Genomic DNA, 19,011 nt, shown 5'->3' with positions numbered 1-19,011 from the left:
AGTATATTGAATATTTTACCTTAGTTTAAAAGAAAGTCATACCTAAAAGCAAATATGACTTTAAAATCTTCAGTAACATAATGGATGTACACACAGACACACACACATATATATATATATGTGTCAATTTTTTGGTAATGCAGTTTCTTATCATACTGGTCTTCAGAGCAAACTTTCCTCTTCATGGAATTCTATTCATGGAATGCCAAATAATCATACTGGGCATAGATAAAAAGAATCTGTACCTTCACATTAACCAAAAAAAAAAAAAAAAAAATTAAAATCCAGAATCCATTTATTTGTGTAATGGAAAGACTTGTAAGATCTTTATCAGAGCTCTTCCATCTTTAGATATTGGGATCCCATTAAACAATGAAAAAGTTTCATGTCTCATTCTCTACAAAGAGCGTGGTTATGTTATTTTTCAATGTATTTGAAAGAGAAAAGATTTTTGCATCACACTCAACTTGTCCTGGAAATACGGATTTCATCCCTGCTACAGGACTGCCATCTAATTCAATGCTAATTACCCATTAGCTAATCTACATTTTTGAGGGGTATCTAGTTTGATACAAGGGTTTCTCAAAGAGTGATTAGTTCCAAAATTATTTTCACCAGACTTCATGGTCAGGCAAGATTTGCTGAGGTTTCACATGCAATATTGACTTAAGCAGTTTCTGCCCTGTCACACCATTTCTAGACTCTCCTTCTTGACACCTAGTTATACAAACATAACTGTCTGCTGGGCTGAATGGCAAAGCAAATGAGAACTGACCCAAACTAAAACCAACAATTTATCTTTTCTTTCAAGATCTGCAGAATGCTTAATACTCTGAAAAATGCCACCTCTTAATACCTTCAAAATAGACACAGATAGCTAGCAGGGATGATAGGTAAGCATCTTTTGTCTCCTCTGCTTTTCTAAAACAGAAATGTTACATCTACCTCATCACATGAAGTTCATGTAAAGGTAACTTAGTAATGTCTGTGGATGATTCAGATACTACTGAGTGAATACCAAAGAAAAGGCCATGTGGGATACTTTTTTAAGAAGAGAGTTCAAACAGCGTGCAATAAATAGGGTTTGAAGCTATATAAATGTAGCAGTATGGAGAAGGAGCAGAGCAATACATTAGATGAGCTCTGACCATCTTCTAGACTGAATGAAGTCAGCATAAAACAGCAGGATGTGATCATTTAGTTAGACATTATGTGTTAAGGCATTAGCTGAAGGGAAATATATTCATCGGATATAGGTATAGTTTCATTTTGTTTTTCAAGCAGTAGCAGTCCAGGAACTTATTCCACAAACCCCCAAAAGATGGAAAAAGAGGAGTCCTTTATTGTACGACACAGTGTGTGAACATGCCTCTATGTAATCTGCAGCTGGTTTCCAATCTCATTAAAAATTCCAAAGCAGTAGTTGGTGTAGGACTACCATTCTGAGAGAATTCACAACCAAAATACACTTTCTTAATGTTTTCCTATTGCTGTCTTTGTGGGAAGGTCCTTCAGCTAGCAAAGCAAACAACTGAAGGATGTGAATTCAGACATGTAATGACTGTAAGGTCAGCACATGACTGCCAAGCATTCATGACCCCAAATTAAGAGGTATTACCCTCTATCTACTAATCCTTGGGTCACAAATGTACAGCCTTCTCCAAGAACATTAAAAATTCCTGAAATTTGCTTACAGCCCACTGCTTGAAAGATGGAAAGCTAACATGCATGAAGTGATCAGATAAGTGAAAGGGGCAGGTCTGTTCTCAAATACCATATTAAAAACGCCATGTCTTTCAGTCACCTTTTCTGTTAATGAAGACCACTACAATTTTACATTAAGGTAATACAGAAATACAACTACCTTCTGAAAAAAGAAACTTTATTTTCACAGATTCTAACATTTTCAATCCCAAATAGAATTTTGAAGGACAACAAAAACAGAAGCAACATTCATCTTAGCAGCAAAAGTAATCAGAAGGTATTTCTAGTAAGACCCAGACATGTGGCCCAGAAATAAGGTTCTACATTTTAGAATGGTGGCTTTAGTTTTAAAACTATGAAAGATTATTTTGATCAAGCTCAATGTTTTCACATCATATAAAACATATGAGAGGCTACAAGCCATTCTGTTTGTAAGGTCACACACATTTTTACTGAGAATAAAAATCCAGCTTTTCATGCCATCTAAATGTTTACATCCAAAATTTACTTGTTAAAATTAACTGCAGCACCTGCATTTCCCATACATTATTATTACCAAAAAAATGTGCACCTTTTTTTTTTTTTTTTTTTTTTGAAGAAGATACTTTCAGATTGAGTCCTTTGTGGAGACCAAAGTTGTGTTAACCTTCTAGCTGTTACTAGAGCTCACTACAAACTTCATACCTGATACATGAACCTAACATTTCAGGAAGATATCAAATAGATTTCATTTTATGTTCCTGAATTAGGATCTCCATGCAACCACTAGAGACAGCAAAGCTGTCTCTATGTATCAATCCACCCTTATCCCTGTCATTTTTGTATTTACAGAAAGTAACACAAAAAAAAAAAAAAAAAAAAAAAAAAAAAACAACAAAAAACCCCACCAAAACCAAAACAAAAAACCCTCAGAAAAACTGAAGATATCTGGCCATATCTGCTGATTCATCTATATAGTTTCATATTAATTTCTTGTGAAATTCTCTGCTTCACTGCCTATATCACAGCTTTCTGCCAGCAATCTCCACTGCCGCTATTCATGTAACACTACCCTTTTTAGTCTCTTTGCAGAAAGTGATCTTTGGACTGGAAAACCCAAATATGTGGCATTTCATTGCAGTCTATAACTGTCCCTGTCAAACATAAATTTTAGGGACTACTTCAGCTGAGTTTTTCTCCTTCCTTACTCTTTCATTTCTTGTTACATCCTAAACCTCGCAATGAAAGGACCAGGAAAAAGGGGAATGTTTCAGTCAGAGATGTGTGATTGCGGAAGAAGTATCCATCTCTAGGAAACCCTATGGCTCACTTCAGGGAGCACCAATGGAATACATTCCTTACCTTGTTCCTGCACTGGGACTGGCACTTGTTAGGGAAGTGACAAAACTGACATAAAACAGAGATGGCCATCTGGCAAGACCCAGCTTGCCAGGCGGTTTTATCTGATCCCCGAGCACGCCTGCCCATCACCAGCCCAACCACACTGAGGATAATGTTTATATATGCTGCAGGACAGGGGTGCATAAAACAAATCAAATCAGCAGGATTTAAAGCACTGGAAATAACGCTGAGATAATGTGACTGTGCTGATGTAGCCAGAAACAAAACTGATGCTGAGTACAGAGGATTTATTAATCTCAAGTGTACAGCCCAGCTCATGTCAGTCTCCTACACAGCGGCAATATCAAAATGGTAGCAAAAATAACAAGTCAGCACACTGTTTATACCTTGGGTACAAGGGCCTATAAATGGGTCACAATCAGGCTAGATGACACATCCCATGGGAAGAATCTCAGCACAAAGCAACATTTCTCATTAAGTGGTCAATCATGGCTACAACAATGCAAAAGGAACTTCCCTCCATACTTGGGAGAGAAACATACAAACCCAAAAGAATAAACCTAAATGTTGCTCTCTTCTAAAATTATTCTAAAGCACTAATCCACACAGGGCAAACTGCAACTGGGGCACAGTTCAACAAACAAGAATGAAGGCAGAAAGGAACACAATCTGCTAAAAATCTGTGAAGAGCTTAGATCTGTCCACACTGACAGCAAAACTGAACCTAAAATGGATATGAGCTAATTTTGTATGCAGCTTTGGTATGGCCTTTACTCATAGTTTAATTCTGGTGTACATACAGCCCAAGGGTGTGTCCGCATGATGGGCTTGCATCAGTCTGAAGGGAGGATATTGACAGTGCAGATGCCCAAGTCCATGCAGAAAAGGCTGCTTCATGTGTTTTTAGTATCTTAGAGAAAGGCTTAATGAAATACATTAATATAAATCAAACACCTTTGAGATTATGCAGCAAATTTTAATTCTTAGGTTATTTATATTACTTTAGCAAAATATATTATGAAAAGCCTGTTGTTAAACCTGTTATCCTGTGATTTATTATGAAAGCAGACAACACTCCAGCACTCCTGGAGCATGCTTTCACCATCCTCCACTCCTAATCCTCATTACAAAGTTCTTATTCTGCCTCAGAAAGCAGATGGCAAGAGATAATGTCAGTAACAATTAGGAAGCTTCACTGCCCTTAAGGACTCTTCTGCTAAACATTTGCAATTTATTTTTTAAAAAATTTTTAGAAACAAGATATTTTGTACTATTTTTATTCTAGCATGTGGTTTGGAACATCCTCAAAACAATTACACAGGTTTTGTTTTGGTGTGTGGGTTTTTTTTTTTTCCTTTAAACAATGGAGAATGTTGGGAGTTTAATTAATTAAAAATCAACATTATAAATGAAGCTTCCAGCATTATTTTTATTATACACAGTGCAAAACTAAACCCATTTGAGTTTCCTAATATTTTAAATCAATTTCCTCTAAACTACTTGCATGCTGCTGAACCTTTCATGTTTTTATGAGCACAATTCAACTCTCACTAACAACTAAATTGGACCAGGTCCAACATCTAACTGTAGTTTAGAAAATTCCTTCCATTTGGATAAGCACAAACTCCAAGGACCTCACAAGACTATATATTATGTCACTTTATCAATGTAGAATTTTGTCTGCTTATAACCTATTTGAATGCCAATTATACTTTTGCTTTTATTAGTATCTTTAATGTTGCTTTCCAAGCTGATGTTTTTTAATAACAATACTAGTCTAACTAAATAAAATCCAAATAGGAAGTAATATTTCAGAATGCAAAAAAGAAAAAAGCTGAGATTTCATATAACTTTTGTATCGGAGACTTATTTTGAAACTTTAGTGTTAGAGAAAATTTCTCTCAAAAGGAGTAAGCCAGGCTGTCTTGGCTTTAGAGCCTTCTCTGACTTATGTAACTATTATCTTTCTATAGATATACCATACCCTCCACTATCCTCCTACAGAGCAGCTACAGTAATGGAAGATACACCTGCTCTCTGTTGCTGATTAAAGTCTCCCCCTTCCCATATTCTATTCCTCAGATCTGCCACAGACACTGGCAAGTGAGAGATCCCTAACATGTTTCAGCCAAACTGATCCTAGAGAGGCAAACAAAACATTCTTTAAGTACTTAAACTAACCTGGAAAGGATCAGGTGAGCACAAGCATGAGAACCTCTACTTCTGATGTTTTTTTACTAATGGTCCTTTACTTCATGCTTCAAAAGCAGAACAATTGTATTGATTTAAATTGCAGAGTATAGCAATTCGTGGCTATTTGACAATGAAATAAGGAAATTAAAACTGGCCCTTTATTGGATATGGTAAAGTAGTTGACGCTGTATCTCACAAGTGTTACCAATACAGATTAATAGATCAGCAAGTATTTACTTAAAGGGAGACTTTGTACCTAGTATGAGCAGCCTTTTAACTAATAAAGACTGAGAATAAAAATCACAACCTAAGAGATCCGGGGCTGCTTGAATTCCTTCTCAAAGAGAAACTGGGAAAAGAATTCACAGTCCTTTATCATTTAGGGGTGGACCAACCATCTGACCAAAGCAACCAAGTGCCCAGTACATTTATGACTCATGTGAGCATGACCTGGATTGTTAAAAACCTGCATTTTTTTTGCCAAGTAGATTCTCTTTTCTTGACTAATGGGCTATAGTTTGGCCTCTCCTTAAACCAAAAGGGCTACACCTGAACTTCCAATTAAGGGTAACAACTGGCAGAAGTGAGGGACCATCTAGCAGGAGGCTGATGCTGAGCAGATGGGCTGGGGTGCAGCAACCCTTTCCATCCGTTTCCACCCACTGCTTTTGCAAAGGCACATAATCACTAGGAGCCTGACACTGCCTTGCTTCAGGCAGCAGCATGATACTCCCTGCAGAGCACAGGGCTGCTATCACCAAACTGGGACCAGGAACGGGGCTAACTAGAGCCTGGCCAGCTCCACAAGCCCACGCTGCTTGCTGCTGCTTAATGAGATAACTTCAACAGAGCAAACTGAGGTGTCCACTTAAGAATGTTTGTACCTCCACTGCAGTGCAGCTGACTATGCCATTTCCTGTGCAAGTGCCACAAGTGGGAGAAAAATTTGTAACTCAGGTCACTAAAATAACAACTTTTGTTAGAAAAAAGGCTTTTTCATGTTATTTCAGTTTAAAGCACAGCTTCACAAACATCTGTCCCTGAACAAAGACACATGTGGGGAAATTTGGTGATGAGTAGGAAGAAGAGGTGGGGAACTCACCTTAGATACATCCCCTAAGTTTTGGAAACATGTACTCAGATTTTACTTTCTATAAAGCCTAAAGATCTGTTCTAATGCCTAAAACATCATTGATTTAATAAGGTTAAGATAAAGATACTTCTATCTACTAGAGCAAGAAGAGGTGGGTACTATTTCTGTTATATATTTCTCAGAGCTTCTCTTAACTGTTGAATGTAAGATCTTGTATTTCATATGCCATGTTTTGTACCACATAACAAACCAAGTATGCTTTCATTTGTATAAATGTCCCTCTCTAATTTCTGAGTATTAATGTTACATTTCTGAGTCTAATTACACACTTTTCAAAAATACTGCCCTGTAGCAAAGTTAAACTTATCACTTCATGAGTGACTTTTATGTCCTCATGTTACGAAATTAAGCATATCCTTTCCTGATGCATCTTCTCAGTACAATACATTATACTGTAAGGTCTTCTTATGCTCTTTCTTATCTCCTCTTCTAGGAACAAGAAAGTGTTTTGTCATTCCAGAGTTCCTCCTACATCCATATCATTGTCATAAGCTTTCTCTGTACCCCCAGATGGTTTCAGTAACATTACTCTTCCTCATCCCAGGAGTGGAGTCTTGCCAGGAAAAAGCACCAAAAGCAAAGCCTCAGCTGACTTCTTTTTGTATCCTTCCATGTAGGGCACAGATGGTCAGGTTTCCTGAGCCCCTCCCCTTTTTCAGCTGAAAACCCCAGCTCCATGTATGCAAATATTGCCAAAAATCTCACTTCCTTTTCCAACACTCAGGATGGAAACTTCTCTACACTGAGTCTATTACAAATACTTTGTTTTGAGCTACCCACCAGATTCAAGTTTCTCAGCATGTTTTCCCATATGGTCCATAAATAAACACAAAAACAAATCAAACACTGTATCCTACTGGGTGTCTCACCCGTACACTCATTGCATGTGAGTGACCTGTTCCTTCTGACCTCCTTACAGAAGGAACAACTTGGATACTTCTTTGCAAGGCAACTTCCAATCACAGACTGTAAGTTTCAGTAAACAGAGCAAAAAACTGCCATCTTCAAATTTTTTTTTCCTCCCTTACCACTAAGCTTTTGAATCAATTTTTACATTTTACTCAAAATTCTTGATACATTTTCAGCAGTATCAGTCCAGGCACAACATTTGCAGAACAGACAAAGAGAAGACAGACAGATTTAGTGAACACCTGTTAAATGGGGCAGTAGCTCCAGCACAATTGTTTCCCACTTCATTTCACACAGTAATAACTTTAATGTCCTCCACGGACTCACTTTCAAACACCAGTTCTACAACATCACACAACAAAAGAGCTGAAAGCAAATTTAATTGTCTAGATTGCTTCCAATCATCTTATTTTTGGATAAAAGCAAATATACCTACTTAAGTTTCTGGGGTTTTTTAAACTGTATCTACTCAAACTCTGTTATTATTCAATATTTTCTAATCTTTCACAACTGCATAACATTCTCCTCCATGTTTTAATATTTATGTTTTCTATGGTAAATTCTTTTACCTCATTAGAAAATCCACATACCCCATCACTCTCTTTACAGTCTATACTTTTAGTTTAGGCTTTGTTTCCTTTTGATGCTTATACATGTATCTAGGCTTTTCGTACTGTTAAATCTCCTTGTTTAATTTTACTGTCAGTTAAAATATTTGTACGTTTTAGTTTTATTCCTGCTTACCTTGTTTAGCTTCAGACTCCACTAAGACAGACACATTACACGTAAGTGTGTAGTGTCCTAACAATTGGAAATTAATTAGAACTACTTTTAGAATGTGATACGTTATGGCTTTTTTTTTTTTTTTTTTTTTTTTTTTTTTTTTTTTTACATGGGAGAATTAGGCTAGCCTTATTCATGACCTTAAAGTTTAAGAATTATGAAGTGCGGCAAATTTTGATACCAGCTTCTTTAAGTATTTTTGTCACAATAGCAAAGACAAACAGACTGTCTATGAGTCCTTTAAGTTTTCTTCATTCAAGAAGACTGAGATCTATCCCACTCTCAGAAATTATTGAAATGCAAGCATGTGTGGACTTTTTAAAATAATTTTGCACTGTTTACATTTTGAAGTCCAGAGTTTGGTTGTAATTTCTATAAAGTAACTTGCATGCAGTTTGGAGATGGTAGGAATTGCATACATAACATAAAGAAGGAAATGTTGTGGAAAGAACAGACTTTAAAAATTCTGCTTTCTCTTTCTGTTTGCAAAGATGGAACGGATAGAAAATAGATCAAGGCTTTTGACTAGCAAATGATGATCCACTACCTAGGTTACTGTTTTCATTGAAAAGGCAAAATACCAGTTTCTTTCCATCATCACATCTATTTTATTATATATTAACTTTGTCCTACAGATGCATCTCTCCAGTGTATTCCATCATATATATTATGTAAATTCCATCTCCCAATGTTAGCCTATTTTGCTGTATTATGAAACCCAAACTGAATGCTTTCAGCATTCTTACCTTCTGTTCAAAAGCACAGTTTGGGTACACTTTTAATTACTTCACTCATATTCTTGAATTTATTTGACTCTCTGTGTATTTTAGTCTTCTTTACAAATTAAATCAATAAAAATTCATATATGAAAATTAATAAAGCCACTATTCCAACAGAAATGGATTTAAATAAACATGAATTTCTGGCCATATTTCTTAGATGGCACTTCAATAAAAATAAGTTACACAGGCAGTCAATTGTACACACAGAAAAATTAGTCTACATTTTTTATTCACAGATTTTCAGAATCTTTTCTAATAGGCCATATATCACATTTCCTTAGAAATATTTCCTCTTTACTTTTCAAAAATGTCTTGTATTGAATGATTTTTTTAATTTTCCCTCCAGAATACCCACAGATTACGTTTTTGCCCACACCGATTTCAGCTATTTGTGGTTATGCTTGCATTGCTAAGGTTATTTTACATTCATCTTCAGATCTGAATAAAGTGTTTCAGAATGGGTAAAAAAGTCTCATTTCCCCCCTTTCTATGATAATAATCAGACCTGTACATTATATAATTAAATTAAAAGACTGCTCACAATTACATGGGTGTTTTGATTCTAGCCTGCACACAAATGTTTCTGTGTCAAAGACAGTAAAGACTCTAACTTTTGGAAAGTAATTATACAAGTGCAAAAAATCCTGCATAAACACAGACAATGGAATTGTCACATGTGTGCTGAGCTGGCAGGAGATGACCCTGAGTGGTGCAGGAACACAGATTCACCAATGCACCAAATGCGAAAGCAGACAGCTTTAAGCCCGTGCTGGTATTCCACATGGAGAAATTGAAAGGGAAAACCAGACAACGACTAGAACTGAGCACTGCAGTCATGGCAGTGCTTCTCCGGGAAAGGAGGAATCCTGCTGCTTCATTCACACACCAGCCTACATTCCCTTCAGCTGTTTAAGAGATCACCTGTACTCCTCTGCCTGCTAAGTGCACACACAGTGGAGTCCCTGTGCTTCCAAGGACTGCCTTGTTTCCATAGATGAGGGGTAAAAAAAAAAGCATTAAACAATATCAACCTTTTATACAGATGAAATCCAATATGCCAGCAGACTGGACCTTCCAGACCCAACTTTGCTGAAGAATACTATTCCTGACTGGAATTAGGCTGCTGCATTTCTGAGACTTCTATGGATGAAAATGTTTATTTTGCCTGATACAAGGAACCTTACCTCCTGTACAAAATTTTTTCATAGTTACATCTTGAAAAACCATAAAATGAATGTAGCATGATGTTTTAATATTCACTGGCAACAGTCATGTTTAAACATGCAGCTATTTTAATTGTATTAACATACAGCTATTTTAATTGCATAATGCATATTCATAGCATAGAAATAAAAGTATTTGTCAGAAAAAGCAAAGGTACAGATTACTTTTATAGCTATCTTTTCTATAATAATTTATGAAAGTGATTTTTGCTAGAAATTATAATACTTGTAGAGTTAATAGACATCCTCCATTCAGAGGATATTGAATCTTGTTATAGATCTTGTTTTGTATATAGATTTTCTTCAAGGAAAAGCCACAAGCTATCACCACATATCAGAAATAGAAACTGAAGTAACAGTTCAGAGTCTGAAAGTGTGAAAGAACTGATATCAAAATTCTCAAATTCTGTGAACATCCCACATCAGCCTGGATTGCTGGAAGCATCTTCATTGCTCAGTGTACAGAGCTCCATCTGCATTCCAGCTTTTTAAGACCACATCCAATTCTATGAAGACCAGAATCTCAAAGTAGGTGCTGCACAGATTACAACTCTGATGTTGCTGGTTAAGCCTGGTTTATATTTTGCCCTTTTTTCTGCTCTCTAATGTTTTTAAATGTTTTGAATGAGTCAGCTGTTATCAGGAATACACAACTAATGATCTAGCAACCTATTACTAGTAATCTCCACTTCTAAGCCTTAATTCACATCAATAGTATCACATTATGGTATGATTTGCTGTAACACACTTTCAAATACACAGCTGTGGAACCAGGAAAAATATCACAGAGAGATTTTTCCAAGACAGCACACAAAAAAATCCAGCACATTCCAAGTTCCAGACTTTAACCCAGTATCTATATTTGACTAATAGCAATAGTTTTAAGAGACTGAAAGGAACATAATTTTTTCAAAAGCAAGTTTTGTTTTTTCACCCAACTCACAAAATTTGCAGTTCTGAGCATTGTTGTGTGATAACTGGCAGGAGATGCTGCTTTTTTAGTGTAGCCTGGTATAAGGTATAAGGTGGAGTTACTTGTGCTAAAAAGTAATGCCCCGTATCAACTGATAATGATCCTCTAATTCTCACTGGAGATTTTTCTTACCTTAGACAGTTCTTAACACTGATTCATTGTGCTCCACTAAAATTTGTATTGAGGCAAATGACTACCCTACCCTTCCTTTCCATTTTACTTTTCATGGTTCTGCCACATTTACTTTCGTGTATAGCATCTTTATGTATTTAAGCATTTCATTTGTTTCAGAAAGCATCCCAGCTTCCAAATACTACATTTCCAATTATTTGAAAATTGGATTTCAAAACTTTCAGTCCAGCACAGTAATCTCATCACTTTTCTAATTTGTCTTGCATTTTCCCCAGCATTGAACAAAATAGATAAACCCCAAATCATGAAAGGACTAACTCTGCAATAAAGCACTAGAACACTTAAATTGAGATATATTGTAGAAAGCTGTCTTGACAGACCTCAATGACTTCATTATCATTGAAGCAATCTAATTCTCAAAAAGCTGAGGCTCATCAAAGCTGTGTGAAATTTAGTTATTATCTGTTGATTAATAGTTTCAAATTAATTCTTCCCAATTCAGACATCCAACTTTCAATGACAGGACAAAATGGATTACTTTACCATGCAGAATAGAACTTCCTTATTGGGATTTTTTAGCTATTCCTAACTATCAGTGGGAAGCTTAGGGCTTTTCCCTGGGTTTCACCTGGTCTTTGTAAATGTCTACTTTTTCATGCATGACACAAAGGGCATTTAAAATTTTTATCAGCTTGAATGCAGTAATTATCCCTAGGTCCAACATGTGAAATTAAATTTCTAAACTAGAAAACTGTTCTAAAGGAGAGCAACTAACATAACTAAGACTGTGAAGCCAAGAAAAGATGCCACAAAAATCTAAGTTTTAAAAGTTATCTGTTTCTGTGTCTGAAAACTGCTGCTAAAGGTTTTGTTTAGGACTTCTGTATCCAAACCACATCTGAGCATCCATCTCTTTATATTCTCCCAAGTTCACTTCCCATTCCTGTTTCCTATAGGTCTTTCAGAAGCCTGAGAGAATCAAAACTTGTTAGATATTTTTTATTAGGTATTAGTTGAAGTTTGCATACTCCCTTTTGCTCACATACTAAATGCTAAAGATACTACAACTTGAAAATAGTAAAGTAAGGATGCAGCAGCATGCTGCATATGAGATTTTTCTGCTTTGTTGGGGGGAGGAACTATAATTTTATCTTGTTTGAAAGCTTGTGGGTTTTACTCTTATTAAGCTAATACTATAATTCTTATTACACATGTATTCCTAAAATGATGAATTTAGACAACAATACAGTTATTGCTAACCCCACCTGTATAAACTAAAAAATATTTTCAGATGTCTTAGCAGTTATTTCATGGAACTAAACACAGTATGCCCGAGCTTTAGAGGTATATACTCGTGCTTCACAATGGTAAAAACACAGTCACTTTTCCATCAAAATCTGGACTGTCTCAGAGAAAATACCCTACCCCCTCACTGAATTATGTTATTACAAAACATTGTATATCACAGACTAATACAAAATACCAACTATATGCAGAAGCAATAGATGCACTTTGGAGTTCTTTGTATTGCTTAGAATGACATCCTGATACTACCATTTAGCTCATGATAACATTACATCAATCAAAATCCAGTTTTAATTATACACCATTCTGCTTTTTCTCTCAGAGCAAACACAGACAAAAAGCAACGACCTATTTCAATTAAAATACACACTTTATAGAACTAAAAATAGGTTGGAAATCACTTTTAAATCAGCTATCAGCCTGTCAATTAATGCCCTGAACCCCTGCTATTGACCCAGTACTGTACAAGCTGTTATTATGCACTGTCCTATGTATCATCTGTTCCCCGTGCTGCTCTGTTCCAGAAAGACAGACAGCTGCAACAGAATATCCCCATTCAACCTGAGGACCATCTGACTTTAATTGTAGCACACAGCTTGATGTGGGTCTGGTTATGAGAAGCTGAAGTATCACACTGTAATAATCTGGAAAAGCAGAAACCTGCCAACACGCAGCTGCAAACAGGGGCTTGCGCTGTCTGGCAGCCTGACGGGCTGCAGGAAATATGATTAATGAGCAAGGTATAATGATATCAGGAACCCGATTAGCACCACAGAAAGGTCACAGATCAAAGTAGTATGCATTTCATGAGCTCCAATCGTTGTACAAGATCTGGGGACTTAAAGAGGTAAACTCAAATGCAAAGGGGAAAAAAATATCTGCGTGTCATAGCTTACAAAATGAGCACTTGGAATACTGTAATGCCTATTTTGTCTGAACCAGGAGACAGCAAGGAAATATTAGCTGAATACATCAGCCCATGCCACATTGTAGCAAGCTTTTCTTGATCATATTAATGTGGATCTGAGCTTTAAGCATTCTCCCTAAACTATTCGACTTGAAAAAGAAACTATGCTGATTGGATGCTGATGGTATTCAATCCACCAAGTATTAACGAGGAAAAGCAATTTAATATTTGCATGTAATTGTCCCAGTGTTATTCCACTACAAAAGTGGCAGATCACAGAGGGCATCATCTACACCAGACAGGTCCACTACCATTGGATAAGTTTAACTATGTCAGATAGAAGTAGTTAATGTAATTCATTGGCAGACAGGTTTAAATTGAATGCTACCAGACCGACCAAAACTTGGTATCCTAATTACAGAAACAGCATCAAGCACCTACAGCTGTAGGTCCTACCCCTTTGGTAGGACACCTGACATCATCTGGATGATGTCTGGCACACCTTAATACCAACACTTGATAATTTATTTCTCATTTTGTAATTAGCTTAAGCCTTAAAAAAAAATCTAATTTTGTTCTGCACAATTAATACTTGAAAACTGTCAAATTTCATGCTGAGAATATTGCACAAGCAAGAGATATCAAAGAGAGCTGCAAGAAAGGCAGACGTGAGCAGCAGATTGGGAAATGAAGGAAGAATGAGGGAATGGTAGATCAGAGCATATAGGGAGGTGAGGATAAGAAAACCTGGCCCATGGCTTGAAATGAGGAAAAATAATTAAGAGCTAACAACTTAGACAATGAGGAAGTGGGAGATTAACTTCACAGTGGGGAAAGCCAGATCTATAACTAATACTATAAAAGTATATTTTAATGCAAAATCTAAACCACCAGAGTCACGAGAGATCAAGGCCACCTTGATAGGTGTGCCTTTGACAAGACTGCTCAAGAACACAGCTTTTTATATCCCAGTTTATTCTGAAGCACCAGCACATGCCAAGCTTACAGAGGTGTCAGGCTACCTGCCCTACCTATCACCACAACTGTGAGATCAAAAGCTGAGTTTCAGTATGGCAATGGTTTGCCAAGTAGTACTGCTAAATGTTACTGTATTTCATTTCTCATTTAAATAAAATTTGCACATTCATATGGATGAAGGAAAACACTAAATCCACACAACATTCTTTGTGATTACTAAGGTGCATCTACCGCTGCCTGCAGGAATCTAGGCCACACAGCATTTCTGAAAACCATGGTATCATGTCACCAGTAAAAGTGCAGTGTAAAACATTGTAATTAACTTCTGAACCACAGATTTCTTCTGATGTAAAGGTTCTCCAATGTTATGAAGCTTGACATGCCACCAACAACAGAACTTTTTCGATTCTCATTTCCTAACTTAGGAGTCTCAAGATGTTATTCTGATAAGCCTGGCATCTGAAAGGTTTTTGAGAGTTTCCATGCCTTAATTCACTATTTCCCAGTTAGCTGGCTACCACATGAAAACTGCAGCCTCGTATTTCAAGATTTGCTAGGAAAAGCTTCTGTTATTTATTTCAGAATGCCATCAATGCAGAACTGTTTCATTCTGAGAAGAGCCTAACATAGCTTTTGAGAATGTGCTGAAACACCATGAGTGACAGTGTAACAGCTATTCTGCAATCCATTTCACTGCCCAGAGGGCATAGTGAAGATAGGCAGTGCTAACAACTGCATTTCCCAAAACAGGGAAGAGAACAGTAACACAGGTTTGAGAATGAAGCAGGCAAAAGAGAATTTAGTTTTATTTTCTTGTAAAAAAGGCTCTGAAAAATATCAATTTAATGGAAGAAATGGAAGAGGTGGCAGAAGATTGAAAATACCTCTTTGGAGTTATATGGACACTAAAATGAAGAAACCTCAAAATCACATTTAAGTCACAAATATTTTAATGATCAAACAAGCTTTTTCAAGCCTTCTGTAAAGTGATGATTTTATTAGCTCTTTAGAACCACAACAGCTGACATAGAAAAAGGGTAAGATCTCCTGTACATTTAGACCACATTCAAACTTTTCTAAGCAAATCTAAGACTGAGAATACTATATTCCTTTCTTCTTCCTACATTTGTGAATCTATATCTTCATATCATTTCAGACATAGTTCTATTTAAATTATAAATATATATTACAAGCAAAGATGCAAATTATTTCAGAAGAATCTTGCAAGACAGAAGTGACTGGACAATAGAAGAGAGCCATCTTACCAGCCTGTTGATGCGAACAAATTCTTCTGGGGTTTTGGCCCATGGTGGAAGTTCAACATCAGACACCACTGTTCCATCATCCATCACTCCTAGATTGTAATTGTTGCTGTTGACAAATATCTCTGGGAGGTAATAAAATTCAGGAATCAATTCCTGTAGATAAATGAAAAACGATGCCATGTTATAAATTCTGTCAGAGGATGCACTGTGTCATATTAAAAAATGTAATTATCAGGATGGAATTAAACAAAGAGAATATATAAAATTCTCCCACAGACATCCCCCTCCTTCTCTAGAAAGGTCCCCTTCTGCATTTTTTAAAATTCAAACCTGTAGACATGATGACTCCTTAGCATGCTTTTAACATGACAAAGAACTGAGACACAACAGGCTATAAAACTGAAATGCCAGAACATCGGTTTTGGTTGCAATTATGCACTGAGAAACTTAAAAAACCAAAGTAATGAACATCACATGGCACAGATAATATTTAGTGGAAAGGTACAGACAATTGATGGTAAAAAGCTGTGGAAAACTGATTCTTTCACATTTTAGTACAATACACATTTAAAATTCAAATGCACAAATGGCAATCTACAGTTGGGTGAAACCAGATTTCATCACGAAGGTGTGAAACCCAGTTATAGTCTTATTGTCTCTAATGTAAAGGGTCTAAGAACCTAATGTTTAGGCTATTACCTAAGATTGTTCAATGCCCAGAAATAATTTTTTTTGTAAATTCCAAAATATCTGGAGTTATGCCACATGTTCCATAAAAATAAACAAACAAAAAATCCCCACAAAGCTGAATAGAGTCAATATTTTTCTTTCACATAAAGTCAATTTACTCAATTATGTGTCCAGTCTATAAATTACAGGGAAGAACCACACAAAATTTCACACACAAGAAAAAAAAAAAAGGCAGGGTTTTCACATGGTTACAAGGTCTTTACTAAACTCCTTGTCAGGATCATCACTGCTGTAAACAAGCGATGTTTTTGATGTTCCAAGCCTGTGCTGAACAGGACTGGAACTCAGCATTTACACGTGCCTGGCTGGCCTGCTCTGGCATCTCTGCTGGTACAGCTATCATGGCTGAGGAAAAAAAGTACAGGAATTGTGATTTCTAAGTCTTCTCAGAAAAACAAAGTAATAGTAATGGCTAAACAAAAACTTTATTAAGCAAAAAATGACACATTCTAGTGCAAAACTGAACTTAACATGCTAAGAAGGAAAATTACTCTCAAACCCGTAAGGATTTTCTCCTGGATAAGTGGATTATTTCCTTGTTTCGCAAACAGACCTGCAACTTCCTAAGTTGTCATGCATTTTATAAAATACACAATAAGTAATACATAAATTCATCCAAGTTAATGGGATTAGAACCTTATTTATACACTTTCAGAAAAATATCTGCAATGTCCGGGTATAACTCTTAATAGAAAAAGCCCATCAAGACACAACACACATATTTCTGCCCTACATTTTAAAGGTAGATTGGTTGGGTAGGTTTTTTTGGTTGTTTGGCTTTTTGGGGGCTTTTTTGCGGAACTTGATGTTGAGACTTAAATACGCACAGCAAACCTGGCAATTTGATGGATTTAGAAAAATTGAGCCACTAAATTAGAGAATTTACTTCCTTTGTAAAGAAAGGATCAATACACGTAATTGCTTCAGGAAGTGAATTTCATAGCAAATGAGTGGTGTAAAATTGGTCTTCCATACAGCAAGTGCAAGCTGCAGGCCACTTGAGAAGTAGGAAAAAAAAATCAGACTGCCTCAGTGGCTTTGTCTACCATGGGTGGAGGATGCAGCCACGCCAGAAGATCAGCAGATCAGATCTGAAACGCAGTCCTGACATGGGTCACCGGCTCAGCGGTCTCCAAGCCAGCCCCTCAGGGCCAGCTATGGCATGAGCAGCTTTCCAAACGGCTGAGTGCAATGAGGAGGTCATCAGATTGCGGGCAAGGTCAAGCAGAAGTAGCTAGGGCAAAGACCAAGGAAAGATCAAGCAGGAATTAAGCTATTATCACCTCCATCCTTGTGTGAAACACTGCTCGGCTTTGAATTGTACCTCTTTTTGTTTACAGTCCCCTTAATTAACTAGGGTAAAAAACATGCTTCTGTACCAAATGCTCGACAAGTAGTTGCAAAAAAGAGATTTGAAACTGTTTCACTCCATAAGAACAAGAATGTAGCAAGGATAAACGCTGTAAAAAATAAAGTTTGCTAAAAAAAAAAAGAACACTGAGGTTGCTACAGTTTTTATCATCACAGAAACCAGCAAAGAAAAGTGGAGACACAGGACTATTAATTTGATAGCAGCACGCACCACAAATACGAAACCATACCCTGGTTCTGAGCACTTAAAATACAAGCTCATTACATATGTTGCCAATGCTTTTATTTCTTCTTTAAATATGTATCTGTGCAGCTATTCATTAGTTTCTTTCAAGATCAGAAAGCATTTGGCTTTCTAGAACACATTGTTTTCATTAGGTTACACAGAAACAATATGTTAGAAACTTCAAAATTACCTGTAATTTCTACTAGTTTGACTATTAGAAACTTTTCATAAAGCTTTTCATTACTCTAAAAATGAGTTTTCAGAAAGTTTTTCACTGTCACCATTATGCTACAATTCTACAAAAGGAGTTTCTTTGTAATGTGATTTTCTTGTCTTGGCCATATGCTAACATTTACCCAAGGAAAAGGGAGTGCAAACAGATGCATGTGGCCATTGGAAATGAGCTGTATTTAGAGCTCATTTTAATGCCTTTTATACGGGTGAAATTTATAACATTAGTTAAGGGAAAACAGGTTTTCCTAAAGCCAGCAAAAACACCTGATCACAAAATATTAATTTTTATCAAGTAAACAAATATTCTTCATGTATTTGGCAGCTGCAGTCCTTAACAGTCCTTCTCAACTGTATTTGTGGGGTCTTCTTTTCTCTCAAAATCTTCAGATCACATGCACTGACACTAAGGAGATGCTGACCCTTGTGTGCAACTCCAGATATAATAGAACTTCCATGAGAATGTTAAAAAAAATAATGAATGCACTTTTTGCTTGTTTTGCATGGCAGGAGGAATGAGTTAGTAAATGTTTTCACACAAACTTCAAATGAAGATGCAGGACCAGACATGAGAGGCCAGAATGAAGAATCCTTTAACATCTCACCTGGAACAGTGACAAGGACTGGACTAACACAGGGCAAATACAGCCTCTGCATGGATATTCTGTCAGCTTCTTACAGCTACATAGTTCTGAACTAATCCACGCTTCTGATTTGTAAAATCATCAAGCGTGCGGTCTGTAGTTTTGTCTGCGCAAGTTTTCCTTTGGCTGTTCTAAAACTGC

General features: G+C 36.5%; 1 protein-coding gene across 4 annotated transcripts in view; it reads right to left on the bottom strand.

The window, feature by feature from the left end:
* Positions 1–19,011, bottom strand: part of LRBA (LPS responsive beige-like anchor protein) — a 367,787-nt gene that overhangs the window by 74,556 nt on the left and 274,220 nt on the right. For all 4 annotated transcript variants that reach the window (XM_030238944.2, XM_030238946.2, XM_030238947.2 and 1 more), the window contains one exon: positions 15,649–15,801. In XM_030238944.2, coding sequence (XP_030094804.2) covers positions 15,649–15,801 — 153 coding nt within the window. The remainder of the gene's footprint in view (positions 1–15,648; positions 15,802–19,011) is intronic.

Source organism: Serinus canaria, chromosome 4 (assembly GCF_022539315.1).
Source record: "Serinus canaria isolate serCan28SL12 chromosome 4, serCan2020, whole genome shotgun sequence".
In the NCBI taxonomy this organism is placed as follows: domain Eukaryota; kingdom Metazoa; phylum Chordata; class Aves; order Passeriformes; family Fringillidae; genus Serinus; species Serinus canaria.
The sequence above is the reverse complement of the archived record's forward strand: the minus strand, read 5'-3'. Positions and strand labels throughout refer to the sequence as shown.